General features: G+C 52.1%; 1 protein-coding gene across 6 annotated transcripts in view; it reads right to left on the reverse strand.

The window, feature by feature from the left end:
* The window catches only part of ZFHX3 (zinc finger homeobox 3), a 244,097-nt gene that overhangs the window by 143,711 nt on the left and 83,237 nt on the right, over positions 1 to 17,149 (reverse strand). For 4 of the 6 annotated variants that reach the window (XR_012374614.1, XM_073880062.1, XM_025888786.2 and 1 more), the window contains exons 2-3: positions 10,768 to 13,541; positions 5,422 to 5,918 (exon numbers count right to left, since the gene is read on the reverse strand). Coding sequence is in view for 5 of the 6 variants with exons in the window: in XM_073880062.1 (XP_073736163.1) it covers positions 5,422 to 5,918; positions 10,768 to 13,495 (3,225 nt within the window). In the remaining variant the exon portion in view is untranslated. The remainder of the gene's footprint in view (positions 1 to 5,421; positions 5,919 to 10,767; positions 13,542 to 17,149) is intronic. The other 2 variants (XM_073880064.1, XM_025888787.2) reach the window with 1 other exon arrangement.

A 17,149-nucleotide genomic window follows, 5' to 3' on the forward strand; every position in this document is an offset into this window, starting at 1 on the left:
TACTGATCAAGGTGGCGCTAGGAGAGGGGGGTACTGATCAAGGTGGCTGAGACGGTTCTAATGGGAAGGGAGGGCAAGGAAGCTCTGCAGAGAAATGTGGAGAGTGCATTCCCACTGCACACACTGGCAACATCATGGCCACAGTGACCACAGCAGAGAAGGAGTAACTCCCTCCAAAAAGGATCTGACCTTTCCATCTTCCTAAAGAACCCTTTAAGCTAACTGGTGGTCAGAAATGCCACGAGAGCCAACTCAGGCTCTCAGGGAAAGGCCACGGGGCCCACGTGCAGTCTCCTAGGCGTGCTCCAGGCGGCCCACATTCCGGGAGCCCAGGAATCAAGGGAGGGACATGAACTTCAGATGCCCGGCTGCTTGCTCTCAGAGATGGAGGGCATGGAGACAAACTGGGCTAAAATTTACCAAAACATCTGGCTTTTCACACCTTCTAAATCAACCACAGGAAAACATTCCCCTCCTTTCATTTTTGGATGAAGGCACCAAGGTATGGAAGAAAAAGGCGAAAGTATGCACTTAAAAAAAAAAAAAAAAGTCAACGTAATGAGAAAATAAGGTCTGAGGAAACTGGTTCCAGAATGACGATGTAAACCAGATGACGCTTGCACCAGGGCCTCCAACACGTCGCAGAGCCAGGGAGGGAGGCGAGGGTCACCAGAGGATTTATGCTTTCTGCTCGCCAAGAAAGACAAAGGCTCCCAGTCACCACCTGTAGGCATGAAGCGTGCAGCTGTCTTCTTAAGACAGCCCGCCCCCCAAGCGTAACCATAAAGGAGCATGGAGAATGCAGACTGTCAATGAAATCGTTGTCAGATTTGTTCTGTATCTTCTGATCTGTCCATCCACCCTAGGAAGAATTTAATGGCCCTGCTGGGAGAGAGCCCCAATGAGTTTATGAGTCAGGGAAAGAACAGGGAAGATGGATTCTCAAGTCATGCAGAGTCCGACGGAGGGTTTCCTACTTCCTCTCACCTTGCAGAATCCCAGTGGGGTGGCAAGTGTTCAAGCCCACTGAGTGGAGAAGGTGGGTGTGTGTTTTGAGTCAACTGGTGCCATAGTCTACCTCCTACTTTCAGCCAAGTAGAGCTGGTGTCTCACCCTCTGCCAAGCTGGCCCACGGCAGCTCACATGGGGCCCAAAAACAACTCCATGGGAGATGACCTCCTCTGTGTATAATTTAAGATTCATATGAAACCTTCAGGCTTTCATATCATACCCAATCAAAGGCATCTCGGCTGGGAACTCTTTGAGTAACAGATTCTGGTGGGGTCTTCGTCTATCTGCTAAAGTTGATGGATTTCCAGTCCAATGACTCTCAGGTGAAGAAAAATACCAAAGGGAAAACCAGATTCTAATAGTTGGCAGGTGTGCACTGATCTCCAACTGTCCTTTCTGCACTCTCTCCCCCCCAAGCAGAAGACACTACAAATTTCAGAGAGCTCACCATGGATGCCACATAGCAGGGAAGTCCAGATAAACACCCAAGGGCCCACACTAGCTCTGAACCCACACACTGGGGACTCAGGACCTACGAGAGCATGGAGGAGAACACAGGGCAGGCATCTGTCAGTATCTGTTGCTCCCCTGCTCAAGGTAAGCAAGAGCACCTGACATCTCTATGGGTGGAGGGAGAGGGGGAGTGGCCAGGTCCCTCAGGGAGAGGAGAGTGATCATTTACATGGGAAGGGAAAAAGGTGCAGAATTCACATTCTGGAGCTCAAGCCCTGAAGAGAGACAAGTACCTTCCTCACAACACACTTCCTTTCTGGCTCAGATGGATCACTGCAGACAGAAACCAAGAACCCAGCCTGCTGGGCTTCCCACGGGGTCGATCAGTCACAGTGCCCAGTAACGGCAGGTGTGAGGATATGGGCAGAGGACCACTAAGAGCTGGGCCAGAGCCCACCACTCATTATGACACACACACAAAAAAACACTCAAGGAATTCGATCATGAGTGTTTCACAAAGCGACCTGGGGGCCTGGAGAAAAGCAAACAGCTTCCATCTGATGCCTGGGGCTCTCCAGCTGCCCCACCCCAACACACACACTCCCCTCCACTTCTAGGAGGCAGGGAGGAAGAATTCACTGAACGTGAATCTTGACTTAAAAACTGCTCTCACACAATCAAAACTTGACGATTCCATGCAAAGGCGATACTATCACCAGGGTTCTTTGTTCGTTTCTGTTCTTCTCTGGGGAGGTGGAATGAGGGTACTGGATTAACGAAACCCTCTCTCGGTCCGGATTAGAAATTAGCTCATGCTTTCAGACATCTCAGTCTTAATACAGCAACGTCTGTCCCAGCATTTATGACACCAAGGGAAGGGACTCTGGACTGGTGAGGTCAAACGACCCACCAGAAAGCTACGCCTCTGCTTGCATCTCCTGAGACGGCTGTTCTGTCTCCTCCAACATGAAAAAAGAGGAGGAGGGAATAAAGACCTCAGTTGAAAGAGAGGGCTGGGAGACCCATTAGGAAGTCCCCTCCATCATGGCTGCTTGAGCAGGTGCAGCAGAAAGCAAGTCGGGAACTTTCCCTGACCAACAATGAATACTTTGCCAAGGAACCAGGATGGGGCAGGGTGAGGACCAGGACGGGTTTTGTTTGGGAGGGAGAGGGGGCAGTGAGGGTGGGACTTGGGAAAGGGGTGAGTAAGGAGGGCTGTGTGTGAGAAGCCTGGTGCCCTCCCCAGGTCAGCAGCATCTGGAGCTGTTTCTCTAGCAGACAGTAAAGAACTCGATTACATCCAGTTAACTGTGCTCTAAACTGATTATGCATGTGCTGGGCTAATGGATTACATTAGCAAGAGGAAAAATAACATGCAATCAATCTCCATTTACTACAGGCCACACCAGGGCCTAGAGAAAAACTGACTCTCAACCACCTCCAGTCCCCACCCCAAACCTACAGACTCGTGACACCCTAGGACAGAGAGCCCCCTCGGTGGCAGGAGAAGTCTGTCTTAGTCACACTGCAGGACAGAAAGGCTTGCTGCATGCACTGGAATAAGCCCATTGCTGTGTCATTCAGGAGTGGTTGAGAGCTCCCCGCCCCCACAGCAGAGCCACCGCGAGCCAAGGGACATTCATTACCCAAGGACTAATGAGACCAGACTAATGACCCACGGCTCCTGACACAGGGAATTCTGCTCTGAATGGGGGGGGGCGGGGTTCACCCCCGGGGTTGCGCCAGCCAAGTGCACCATTCAAGGATTTCTCCTTTGGGTGCTGGTTCCCAAGTTCTATCCTACACCCCAATACCTACGGCCCTTCCACCAGCAATGCCTTTTTTTAAGTAGGAGTTTTCTCCATCTTTTTAAAAAGAGAGAGAGAGAAATAAGGCCAGAGAAGAGGACGGTCCACAGTTCAGCAAAACACAGATGGAAACACACAAAATGCCTCCCTGACACCCACCCAGGAAACCGCCTCCACTTGACTTGCTAGGTGTGACCCATGAAGGTGGTTTGGGGACCAAAAAGGGATCATCTAGGTGAATCCTCCAGGTTCCAGGCCCTTCAGAAGCAAAGCCAAGAGCGTGGTATACTCTTATGGGAGGATGTAGCGTGGAGAGGTAATCACCACCACGCACGTTTTATCATCTAAAGGGCATTTTTTCCCCCCTCAGATGGAAGAGGCTGGCTTCTTGCCACTTCTAAACAACCCTCATCAAAGTTGCATACAGTCTTCCATGGCCACACACAGTACTTTGAACTAATTTCGCTCAGTCAGGTCCTTTGGAAACAGGTTTTTTCTATGGGTTTTCCATCAGGTTTTCTGGACATCAGCACCACCATACGGCCGCCTGAGACCTCTAACTTAAACTGACCAGTAGGAGCCTTTTCTTTCAAGGGTGGCCCAAAACTAAGCCATCCAGTGAGATTCTTGCTCACTTAGAGCAAGGGGGTTGGCTGCTTGGTGTTCAGACCTTCCCCACTGCACCATGCCAGCCCATCCATGCTGGGGTCAGCAGTCAATTCCAAAACCTTCTAGTCCCACCACCTCATTTCCGCTTTCTCCTCCTTTCCATAAAATAGTTTCTTATCCATGCTACACAGGCCTCCCACCAAGCTGAAGACGACCAGTTGTAAAATGAATCACAGTTATCAATCTCAGCAGAGACGGATATGGGGAAAGGACCCGAAGTCCTCCTTATTTGGAGTCTCCCTTTAAAATCACCATGAGTAGAAAGGGGATTAAACTAGCTCAGGGTCAACAGAAGGGCTCCCTTGCCCAAAAGTGTGGGAACTGGTGTGAAAGGGAAGGGGGGAGGGAGAGGCTGATGATAAAAGGGAGAAAATGCAAAGGGAAGAGGGAGGGTGTAGACGGCCTGTGGGAGGAGGCTGGGCAAATTTATGGCGATTTGTACCTGATTGTTCATACTAAAGCCATTATGGGATGATTAGAGAAAAAGGTGAGGCTTTAAGTCCAGTGAAAATCAATAGGAACGTCTGGAGCAATTCTGCCTCGCAAGTGAAAGGACTATTTACAGTATGTGAGCACCTCCTCCTCACCGTTACCGGCTATGGACCGAAAGAGAGACTGGGGGGGGGTGGGGGAGGGGAGGGGGGGAGGGGCGGGGCATCAGGAAGGAAGGAAGAGAAGGCAGAGGGAGAGGAGGAAGATGGGAGAAGTCCAGGGGAAGAGAGGGGAAATGTAAATATAAGGAACAGAAAGAAGGCACAGAACAAGGAAGTAAGGGAGAAAGAACAAAGGAGCCCCCTTAACAGACCCCAAAGTTTTCCCCATAGCATGTGCCACCCTGTAGTCAACTATGTAATTTATTCATTGTGTCTATCACCCATCTCTCTGCAAGAGAATAGAAGCACTATGAGGGCAGGGATTTTTTTTGGGGGGGGGGGGTGTCTATTTTGTGCATGGAGGTAGCCATGTGTCCAGAACAGGACCTGGCATATAGTAGGTGCTCAATATATATCTGCTGAATGAATGAATGAATGAATGAATGAATGAATCCACAAACAAATGAACTACGGACTCCAGGGGCATCCAGGAGAGAGGAGATTAAAGAGGAGGGGGGAGGAGACGGAAAAGGGGAGTGCGAAGCACGCAGGGGAAAGGGGCAACGCAGGAACACAAAGGTACACAAAAGCTACACGACTGTAAGGGAGAAAAGCCAGGTGACAAGAGTCTAGGGGCAAGTATCGGGCTGCTGTCTCTGTCCATAAAACCCGCCCTCCAAAATGGCACAGCTCTCAAAGAGAACCTTCGGTTACCAGAAGCCGCCAGCACGTTGCAGCTTCACGAAGAAGCGGGCGCCAACGCCCCTTCCAACACCAACCGGTCGCCGACCCCGCCGTGACAGAGACTGTCACCCATCCCCAGCCATCCCCAGCCCCCAGCTCCCAGCGATCCCACGCATGCCTTCCAGAGGCAGCCCAGGTCCTACCTTGTACAGCTTCAGGCTGGCCTCGTGCCTGGAGTTGACCGTGTGCAGCCGCAGCTTCTCCAAGCTGTTGGTGTAGTAGTCGCACGCGTTGCACTTGAGGTGGACGGGGTTGCCGATGGCCACGCACTTAAGCCGCCACTCGTTGGCTTTGCCACCCTCCTTGATGTGGGCCACCAGCTGGTACTTCTGCACATGCTTGTCTGTCTTGCAGTGCAGCTGAAAGTTGGCCTTGAGCTGGGTGTTGTAGCGGCAGAGCTTGCACTGGTACGAGTCCCCCATCACGGCCTTCCACTCGTCCTCCGGGAGGCTGCGCTCCACGTTCATGTGCAGCCCCAGCATGTCCAGGTTATCCGTGGTGAACTTGTTGCAGACGGCGCACTGGAAGAGCTTCAGCGACGGATCGTTGGTCTGGATGAAGCTCTCGCCCAGGTTCATCAGCTCCTCCGACACCAGCTGCCCGCCCCCGAGGCGCATGTCTAGGGGGATCTCACCGCCCACTGTGGAGGGGGGGAGGAGAGGGGAAGAGCATCAGAGGCCAGGCTCACAGCACCAGCCAGCCTCCCCCACCCTCAACCCAGGTGCGAGGAGAAAAAAGAGCACATTTAAAAGTGTTGCCAGGTGCTACTAACTGGAAACACCACCCCCTACCCTCCCCCCGCCAAAAATCAACTTTATGTGTTCAGATCTTTCCCACGGACACTCTGAAATTTGCAGAAGGCTTTATGGTTTGTTGTTTTTTTTTTTTTTCTTTTGGGAAAGAACACCCAGAACCATAGTCTTTTGAATATTTCAATTCAGTCCCTCACTCAGATCCAAGAAAAGATAGGAATAAACACCATTTACTGGACATAACAGAATCTGAAACTCCAGACCCCTAAAAGATGGACGTTAGTTACAACTGCATTCTAAGATATGAAGCCTTCGTGGTAAATCAGAACCGGGCCCAGAATTTATCTACAGCAGTACAGCCCCAACAGAACTTCCTGCACTGTCCGATGATGGGTTAGTCACCAGCCACGGCTAAGTTGCAACCAAGAAACTGGATTTTCAGTTTTATTTCTTTTTAATCCATTTACATTTAGATCACCACATGTGGCTAGGGGCTACAGCAGTGGAGAGTGGACGGTCTCCCTAATTCCCCAGCACACCCCACGGGTCAATATTCTGCCTGCCTGTCAACGGGGCCAGCTCCTCCTACATGTCCCCAAGAATACGGTCACTCCCTTTCTCTGAGCCCCCACTGTGCACGAAATGTAGGTCTGCTACGGGACACGTCACATTCTCCGTTGTCGTCAGCCACGTGCAGAGCCCTGTGTCCCCATCCCTCTTTAGGGCAGGTGTCCAGACTTCACATCACTGAACCTCTAGAGAGTGCCCGGCCCCCTGTGCAGATGTTGTGCAGAACCTGTACCTAAAATGGTACAGGTTCAGGAAGTGGGTCAAGCTGGGTGATGACATGCAAAGGTCAGCTCATGCAGTTCCCAAAAAGAGTCTGAGGAAGCCCTGCTCCTCCCTCTCCACCCCGTTACTTGTCAGCTCATCACTGCCCTGCATAAACCAGGGATAGGCTCTCATTCACCGGTGGGAAATTACTGCTACAAACTCTTATTTCTATTGTGAAAAGGGCTTGGAAAGAGCGGTCTTCCCTCCATTCCCAAGCAGAACGCTGAACACTGGCTTCCGTTTTCCACCTCGCCCCCAAACACATGGGCACGTGAGCTACTATGTCCTCCCCTGACCCTCCCCAACTGATACTCAGATTTGACCTTTTACATATGGTTGGACTGAGGTTATTTTTTTTTTTAATGAATGATTAGAATCCAAGTTAGTGGCTAATTAAATAAAAGATTTTTTTAAATGATTTTCTTATTTATGCTACATGAGGCACCTCTAAGAGACGATCTGTTACAGGTTCTACTGAGCAGTCTGGCTGTGTTCGAAGCCTGCGGACAATCTAGCAAGCCACAGAAATCTTTTGCACGTGCATTCCAGAAGGCTCAGGAAGCTTTCTGCTTGTCTTCTCTTTTGCCATCTCCCCTAATGAGAGGAGCCATAACTAAGACATTCTTTTTAGGACAAGGGGGGAAAAAAAAAAGCCTAAAAGCTCCATCCCTTAATGGGGACGAAGGCCAGGTAGCATCCATGAAACACACACGGCGTTCAGTCAAAGCGTAGACTGCCCAGAGGGTGAGACAAGGAGCAAACATATATTTGTTTCTGATGCCAACCACCTGAAGCATCAAATCTTCCCCACTTTTTTAAATTTAACCTCAGCACATCAATATTGCTCTAAAGAGAAATTCAGCTGTCACTTGCTGGATGCCTGAGTAAAAATGAGAAATCCTCTGGACGCATAGAGGAAGTTAAGTCCCTATTCCCATTCCAAGCTCTTGAAATGCAAATCAAAGACAGACACAGAGAAGCAGTGAAATGAAGGTGACAGGCAAGCCAAAACTCTCTCCGAGAATGGTACCTTGGAGGAACAAACCCAAGGCTTAGAATCCTACAAATCTGTAGAGCCAGAAGGAACTAATTCAGCGCCCCAAGAAGTGAAGGAACCTCACCCCATGCAGAGGAAGTCAGGAAGAGAGCCCCCTGTAAGTAAGAACTCAGCATGGGTTTACTCTTGAGCTACACTGGAGAGATCATCTCGTCGGCGAGGGGGTCCCCACGTCTAACACTAGAATTCACACCCTGGCACAAAAGTCTGCGTTATCAGCACATCACCAGAGAGGCACGTGGATTAAAAGACACCTTCTAGACTCCAAGACAGAAGCAGAGGCCCGTCCCCCAAATCTATGGCCAGTCGGCTCCCTGGGAAACACGCAGGTGCCTCACAAGCGACCTGACTGGCGATGCTGTGCTCAACTTTATCGTTTAAAGGGATGTCTGGAAGGATATTTTCGAAGGCCTCCAGCCTAGTATCTTACCTACAAATGGCAGCACATCCAACCAGACCAGACCCAAGGGTGCTGACCCTCTCCTTAGAGCCCTCCAGAAAGAAAGCATCCCCAGAATCAGCACCTGCTTGGTATCACAAAAGAGAACGTTCTGTCAAAGGAAGTATGACAACAGTAACTTTGGAGGCAGGAGGGTATTTCACAAAAATGTTTCTCCCCCTGCATGAACCCAGTAATACCTAATTAACACCTAGAGCCTTTTCACAAATGGCCTCATGAAAGATCGGTAGGGTTGCAGACGGAACTGAATGTTATCGCCCTTTCACATTTCGCATACGTTGGCTTCTACCAAGGTCACACGACCTACGCTCTAAGCCCTTTGGGCATGCGCTCCCGTACCCACACCCACTCAGACTTCCAGGATAAAGTACTTGTGATTCTCCATCTCGGCAGCTCTGTGGCCTACAGTGGGCGCTGGAGGTTTCCAGAGACTCAACCTGGCTGATAAGCAGTAACCCTGAAAATTCAAGGGCCTTTGCTTGGCTGACCTGTAGAAGGTCCTTGGAAGGAAAAACTCTGTTCTCTTTAAAAAATAAAGTATGGATCTGCTATGTATGTCCAGAACACAGGGATCCATTCTTCTATCTCTTTTGCACCTGCCATATGCCCGAAATGCATGATGCCCCACAGACTCACACACCTGTATAAGAAGCATGATATTTTTCTACCGCTTAATTCAAGCCTTAGTCAGAATTACTGGTTTTCAAGGGTAATTAAAAAGATCTCACTTTGACCCAGTATGAACCCATCCGTTTTCTGTGTCTTCATTCCATTTACATTATATTTGATTTACTCCAAGATCTGCCTCACTAAGATTTTAAATCTCCAGATGAGAAAAACCCCAATTCCCATAGGCTTAACAACAACAACAACAACAACAACAAAAAGTCTTACAGTATGATGCCATCCCTTGGTGTGTATCCCCTATGGTTCACTCTGGGGACAAATAAGATGATTGATCCCTGTACATCCATTATTAACCAGCTGGTAAAATATCTTCAAATCGTTTGGTAATAAAGGATCCACAGGTCAATATTCCAAAATAGAAAACAAGATTAAAGTAGCAAGGATTCAAATTTAAATGCATAGCAGGAAAAACAAATTAAATGCTATGAAATATAACTCATCAGCAGCAATTAGCACTAAAACACCACACGAAGACATGCCAACTGGTGAGGCTTGGCCCCTGGCATTAACCTAAACCATGCCATAATAAAGGTACTTGCTCACGCTTTGTTGCCGAGAACAACTTATTCTCATGTCAGGAAGGGACTACTGTTTAATTCAGGCCACTGCCACTGGTCCCACGAGATTGGCAGGGTCGGGGGGCGGGGGGATGGAGACCAGGCAGTGCCTGTCGGAGGCACAGGTGGGGGGGGGGCAGGAACGACCCAAACATCGTAATGGTCCTCGTGAAACTGATTCGTACCTTGTCTTGCCATAGAGGCTCTTCCCCAAAAGTGATCCATGATTCTTTTCATGCAAAGACTCATGGTTTTTGGCATCCAAATCCTAACTTCTTGATCCCATTCTAGGTCTATGAAGCCAGTCGGTTAGACCTGCTGCCCGGACACAGCCAACTCACCTTCTCTAACATGGGTGGTTTTTTCATGGTAACAAAGGCTCTGTTAACCAGCATCTAACAGATATTAAAACTTTGCTTTTTCTGATGTACAATTTTAGAATTTTTTCATTCTTCCTCTAGCACGCCACTCCCTACGGTGCCCCAGGGCAATTTAATTCCCAACTATACTTATCACTGACAACTCACGCAAAACAGAAAAGAAAAGCAACGGGTCTCTTTCATCAAGATCCTCACGAATACACTGGAGAAAGAACTCTGAGAAACCTATCCGGACGGCTCCCCGCTCGGCGCAGAACCAGCCTTTGGTTATTTGAATAAGGTACGCTACGGTTTCCAGTTGCTCTTAGGGAGACGACTGTCCCTATTTAAAAACTTGAGCTGCAAGTTTCCTGTAAGTTACAGCAAATATTTAGCGGAACCCAAAAGTTTCAGATAGTGGTGGCGATTTTTCAAACTGAGAAAGGGACAAAGGAAGAGAGGATGGGAAGAGAAAGGAAAGTGGACCAGATGCCAAACACCAGAGGCAGCACTGAAATTTTCATCCCGGCCTGTGGAGCCGGAATATAATCGTGGGTCTGCTGAATGCATACGATCCTCCATATGCACACAAGAAAGGGTGCTTGGGAAAAATATCTGATCGTCACTCAAGTTCACACAAAACCAGCCTTGAGAAAGTAACAATCAGAGCCGAATCCACAGGACTTGACAGAATCAACTGCATCGACAGGACCTCGGTCTACTCTCACTGCTCCCCCGTTAAACTCAAGCCATCAGAACAAACAAACACGCAGTCAGCCTCACCTAGAGCAGGTGTCATGGCGGCCATGGGCCCGGTGGGATCCAGCTGGAATCCACTCATCACGAATTGGGCATCCGAGGCGGTGTTGTCCATCTTCAGGTTGGGCAGGTTCATGTTCTGGGCCAGGTAGTACTGGTAAAGCTCGGCCTCAGCGGGTGAGGGCAGGCTGCCGAGGCCCAGGTGTCGGTTGTGCTGGATCTGGGTCATGTTCTGCTGCAGGAGCATCATGTTGTGCATGTGCTTCTCGCTGGTCATGTGGATGCGCAGGTTCCTGGCCACGTTGGTCTCGTAATCGCACACCTCGCACCGCCAGGTGGGTTTGGTTTTTGGTTTGGTGGGTGAGGGGGCCCCGCAGGAGCTGCCGATGTTGGCCGCCGCGGCCGCCGCCGCCGCCGCCGCGGCCGCCGCCCCGGCCGAGTGACTGAACACCTGCTCCCCCCCTCCGTTCTGCAGGTTCTGCATGTTGTTGAGATGCTTGTCGGACTGCATATGAATACTGAGGTTGCCTTTGGTAGTTGTGGAGTAGTTACACACCTCACAGCGGAAAGGCTTGTAGCCACACGTGTAGCTCTCACCTCGCGCCAACCGAGGGTGGGGCTGCCCGCTTTTGCAGTAGACACAGGAGCCCCCCGGCTCCGGGTGCTTCTCCTTCATGTGCGCCTCCAGGGTCTGCTGGTACTTATAGTGCCAGTTGCACTTGGGGCACTTAAGTGTCTTACATGAGTTACGAGAATGCATCATGGTCATGTGGCCGCCCAGCGAGCGGGAGGAGCCCAGGACCGTGTCGCATTTGGGGCACTCCACGCCGCTCCCCGAGGGGCATTCCCCAGCCCCCAGCTCGCAGAGGGAGCCAGCGTGCTGGTGATGGGGGACAAAGCCCCCATCGTCGCCCTCTGTGCTTTCATTTGGTTCCGGTGCTGTGGCATTGTCTTTATTGGCACTTTCGTCTGCAAAGTCCAGCCTCCTGCCGCCCTCTGCCACACTGGCCCTGACGCCCTCACTGTTAAAGCTTAAACGATTCCTCCTGTCCGCACCATCGAAGACAACAAAGGAAGAAGCAGAATTAGAACCAGTAGAAGCTGCGCCCCTCGACAGGGTCTGGAGCACATTAGGCATTAAGGGGGAGTTAGAAATGCTTTGGTTTGAGAGAGCGAGGTCCTTTTTGCTGCTGCCTGCCGCGGCCCCGGACTCCTCGCGGGGCCTGTCCTCCAGGTCGTCGTCTAACTCGCTTGGAAAGAGTCCTTTGCAACCCTCCTCCTCCTCCTCCTCCTCCTCCTCTTCCTCCTCCTCCTCCTCCTCCTCCTCCTCCTCCTCCTCCTCCTCCTCCTCCTCCTCCTCCTCCTCCTCCGCCTCCTCCTCGGCCGGCTCTGCCTTCTCGGAGAGGCAGTCTGGATCGCCCACGTCTTGCTTCTCTCCTGCTGCTACCCCAGAGTCCTTGCCCTCTGAGGCTCTGGTGGGACTGGAGGCCAGAGGCCCCAGGGGGACTGAGGTAATGGGGGTCTTCAGGACCGAGCTGGTGAGCCCGCCAAGGTTCAAGAGGGTGCTGGGGGTCAAGATGCCGGCCTGGGGCTGCTCGGGGCCCGCGGCAGAGCCGGCTGGGAGAGCCTCCTCCCCTTCCATTCGAATGCCACTAAACTGACCGTAAAAACTGTGTCCGGGGCCTATGAGGTTAGCTGTGGAAACTAAAGGGTGTTGAAAGTTTTTGTTTTTTGGTTCCAAAAAACTTACAAGGGGTTCCTTGTCTTTGCCAATCCCTTGGATGATAGCGGAGATGTTCTTATTGCTAAGAATCTTCCGCTCGTCTTCACTCAGGGTCATTCGGTGGTCGTGCACCGCGTGGGTCACAAACGAACGGACGTACCCGAAGGAGAGTTTGCACAAGAAACACATCAGGATGGGCTTCCTCTTGCCGTAGAGCACGAAGCCATCGAATTTGGACAGGTCCACATTGTTGGGAACATCTTTGGATACGCAGGAGCTTTTGGCAGAGCCGTCGCTGTTCAGGTAATCCTTGTTGCTTTTGTGTCGCACGTCAAAAACGCGGAAGCTGTGCAGGACGGGGCTGAGCCCCGTCAGGGCTGAGGTATTCGGGAAAGCCTGGTCTGGGCCCTCAAACCATTTCCCGAAGGATGAGGCTATGTGGAAAGTGTTGATGATCTGTGGGTAGACTGGCGCAGCACAAGACGGGTCCCCCTGCCTGCCCCCCGCCCCGGGGAGAGAGTTCAGGAAGAGCGGAGGGAGAGGCCCGCCGCCACTGCCACAGGTGCCCCCGCTTTGGGTCAGCTGGCTCAGGCTCTCGACAATGTAGGCTGAGCCATCGGGCTGGTAGACGATCTCCCCAGCCAGGTTCTCCACGTCACTCTCCTCGTCTCCCTCCTCACTGGTGTCGCTCCCGCTCTCCTCTCTCAGGGGGAGCGGGGGGCGCGCGCCGGGGCAGTGGTGCTCCATGTAGGTCTGTAAGCTGGCGAAGGAGGCCGAGCACTCGTCGCAGCTGACCTCCTTGCCGGCGGGCTCGGCGGCGGGGCCGGCCGGGGCGGCGCCCTCCACGAGGCGTTCATTGAAGGGGGCCCTCAGGCTGTCCAGGGGCCCGTGGTTCTCGCTTGTGGACTGCTCCATGCTACTGGGTTTGTCGGGGAGGTGGGTGCTGTTGAGTTCAGTCCATTGCTGGTGCTGAGGGATACCGCACCCATTGTCCTTCCCCGAGACGACAGGCGAGTCACAGCCTTCCATGGTAAGGCCTGCGTGGAGCTTTCATTGCACCCAGTACGGATCGGACCTGAAGAGCGGAGGCAAGGGGGGAGAGGAGGGAGAGAGGGGGAAGAGAGAGAGAAAGGAAAGAGGTTAGGAGGGCCGAGGCTAGGTCCCGCACAGAGCACTCTAACAGGCTTCTGTCCACACCCACAACAGAGACCGCAAGGGCAGCGGGGACCCCAGCGATCTCCCCACGCCGTCCAACGAGCGCACAGAAGGCGGCTGGCACCGGGGTCTTTATGGCCAGGGTCTGTGGCAGGAGTGGGGAGCACGGGGAAGGGGGCACACAGGAGACCCCCTCTTGGTCTTCGGACCGTCGGCTGCTCCACCCCCTGGAGGCCAGCTCGAATTTCCGTTCTTTGCAAGCACAGCATTCGAGTCAGGGCTGGGCCACGAGCCACAGCAGAAGACGAAGACCGCGTCACCTCGCCGGGCCGCGCCGAGGACACAGAGTGGCGGCCCTACTGCATACAGAAGGCCAACACCAAGTCCGTGCTGGCTGACCGCACTGTCCGTGGGCCAAGGGAACACCAGGGATGGATGGACGAGACGAGGAAGATTTTGTACCCCCAGAAGAAGGACAGTAAGCCCGTGTGGGGACACGCTCGCTGATCTGGAGGTGACGCTGCTGCCACTGCTCTTACTGGCTGAATGTCTAGTTTGAGGAGCTCAAAGGAAAGTGACTGAGGGCTGCACGGCTCAGAGAGCAAGTCCACAGGGGCCACACAGGCTCTGCCAGCCCTCAGCGGGGCTGTGGCTACACTCATCCCCTCTGGCTCCGGGAAGCACCATCCCATTTGACAAGCAGTAACACTGAGGAGCTAACTGTAAGAACAGGCCCAGTGCCGCCCTGACACTGTGAACCAGAAGGCAGATCTCCAAAATCCCACCTCCTCTCCCCAACCCACAGAACACCCTTGCTCGCGAGTGAGCTGGCCTCATTCATACTACGACTGTGACGGCACACAATCTCAGCCTGAGTTAGCTGGAAAGACCCTCAACTGGCCGGCTCCCCCTCCAGCAGCGTCGATCCTGCCTTGTCTGGAAGGAGCCCAGTCACTACTGGTGTGGCGGTTTCTGCTCTCAGGGATCTTAGCGACAAACCGAGACGGCAGCTGGGCTCGGCCAGCCCCTGTTCCACACCTGCCTCGTAGTTATTAGTAGCTGCTCAAGCAGCTGTCCTTCAGCCCTAGGGCTTTTCCGTTTCGGACTCCAAAGTGCCACTGAGCTGAATCTGCCCCCTGAGACTTCACCTCCCCCTGGGGAGGGAGGCTTCAGGTCACCCACCACCTCTCTTGCTCCTGTAGTCACATCATCACAGGGGCATTCCTTCCGTCCCGGCATGGATCCTAAGGCAACTCAGACTCTTGCACGGCCCTGATTGTTCGCCTGCAAAGCTCAGGCTGCCCCCCCCACACACACACACACGCCTCCTTCCTGGAGAACACTTGTTTGCTTCTCCACCCAACATCTCATTCATACACATCGGATGAAGGTTTTGGCTGGGTTTGGTCTCTCTCTTCCCCCACCCTACCCCATCTTCCCATTCTTTTTTCATTTCTTGATTCTTGACTGCACAGTGAACCAACAGCTCCCCCTCGGGAAAAGACAGGGAAGGCAGGTTTACCAGAAGTGTCCGGAGAAAGAACTTTTTGGAAGAATGCGTCCTCTGTTTTGTTCAAAACACACACACACACACACACACACACACACACACACACACACACACCCCACCTCTCAAGCTTATAACCTCTAACTCCGTTACAACAAAGTTCCATGTGCCTTAGAAAAGACACAGTGATTTTAAACGAAGATGACTACACTAAACCAAACCGAACGGCAAATGCCATGGGACTTCAGAAGGCTTAGCTGGGATACAGGTGAGAATCCAGGGTGGCTCTTCTTAAGGATGCGCCTGATTGGCTGGACGACATCTGATTGACAGCTCGGGCCAAAAAGGTTGGCAGGCCTGAAGGGGCGGGAGGGTTAACAGCCCGATTGTAAAATCAATGTCATAAATGCTTGGTAAGTTACAGGAACATGCTGGAAGGGGAGGCCACGATTGATAAAGGAGAACAGCTTTGATGCTTCACTAGGGACTTCAGTATCGACAGCAAAGCCAATCTCCTCTCCAGCCTGGGCTAGGCCAGAGAAACCTGCAAGCGTTTACCAATTAATTGGTGGGCTTTTCTTGCTCTGTTCTCTCCTACCTCCTCCTCCTCCACAAACCATCCAGCTAAATGGGACTTTTAGAAACTCACCTAACTTTGTTTTTCTATAGCCAAGCAAAAGGTGTCAAGAAAGGATGACAGTGTGGCCACCTCCAAAAGCCAGATGACCCCATGGTGGTGACCCTTGCCCCACGAGAAAAGCCACGTGGGATACCACTCATTCACAAGGAGTGAGGACAGCCCATTGAGACACCAGTGGTCAAGAAGGACCCCACTTCACGATCTATGCTCTGGGCTTCCTTTCAATGCACGCTGGCCGCGACAAGCAGAAACTTTTATAACCGTGCTCAACAAAGTGTGGCTCAGGGACAAGTAGCATCGTTCTTCACCAGCGAGCCTGCGTAACGCAGACCCTCAGGCCCCACTCCAGATCAGAATCTGCATTTTCACATGATACCCTGGGGACGGGCACTAAAGCTTGAGACGACCTCACCAGATTAGCATCTCTTCCATGCCCTGTGCCTGGACTGCCGGGGAACCAGGCGGAGGCAGTCTTGGATTCCCCCGCAGGTCCCAGGGAGGTGTAGGGATGGGGTGGACCAGAAGGGACCTGAGGACAGAGATGAAGCAATCTCTTAAACCTGCCCAACCCTTCAGCTCAAGGACCTCAGGCTATCCAGAACTCTCCCACCCAGCCAGCTGTCCCTCTCACTCTGTTTATCAGCAAGTCAATAAGAAAAAGGTAGTTCTTACTTAAGGAGGCAGAAGTCAACTTGGCAGGTCGATCAGCACTCTGTCTGTAAACATGGTTTCCCGTAAAATCAATGATCTTCAGTTATAGAGGGCAGCCTGGGAACCCAGCGGGTCCCCACGCTCTCACACACAGCCCCCCCAGCAGCTCTGTTCAGAACCCCCAACCCCCAGCCCTGGCTCTGCTTCCCCTTCCTCGTCCTTCGCTCACGCCAGGGCCAGCTCACACATCACAAACCCACAACTCTTTCTGCAGCCTGCTTCTCTTCTGCTGCTTATGACCCCAAATTCCCTTATAAACACAGGCACATTCTACTCAGGGACACCCCCCCCCCGCAATACTGTACTCAACATGGTTTTTGCGTTTATGTGCAGCGTTTTAAGAATTATGTTAAACTTCAGAAGAGCACATCTTTCCAGTAAGACAGTCAAAGGGGAAGATACAGGAGCAACCCAGTTCTCGCCCATTCATGCTCTCCGCTTAGGGTTTACATCTGCCACTTGAGAAGTCATCTTGTACAGAGAAGTTCCAACATCTTCATCAAGAGCCCTCACCCTTGCTTCTCACAAGTTACAATTCCCTTGGAACCTACCTGTAAAGCCCCCTGCATCTTTGCTAACGGCAGTCTTTGTTTTCCAAAGATTTTTCAAAATGATAAAACTCTGTATTACACTGGGCCCCACCACCAGCGAAGTCGTTCATCTCCCTCTT

This window comes from Callorhinus ursinus, unplaced genomic scaffold (assembly GCF_003265705.2).
Source record: "Callorhinus ursinus isolate GAN/ISIS: 27379988/994484 unplaced genomic scaffold, GSC_fseal_2.0 scaffold37, whole genome shotgun sequence".
NCBI classification, from domain to species: domain Eukaryota; kingdom Metazoa; phylum Chordata; class Mammalia; order Carnivora; family Otariidae; genus Callorhinus; species Callorhinus ursinus.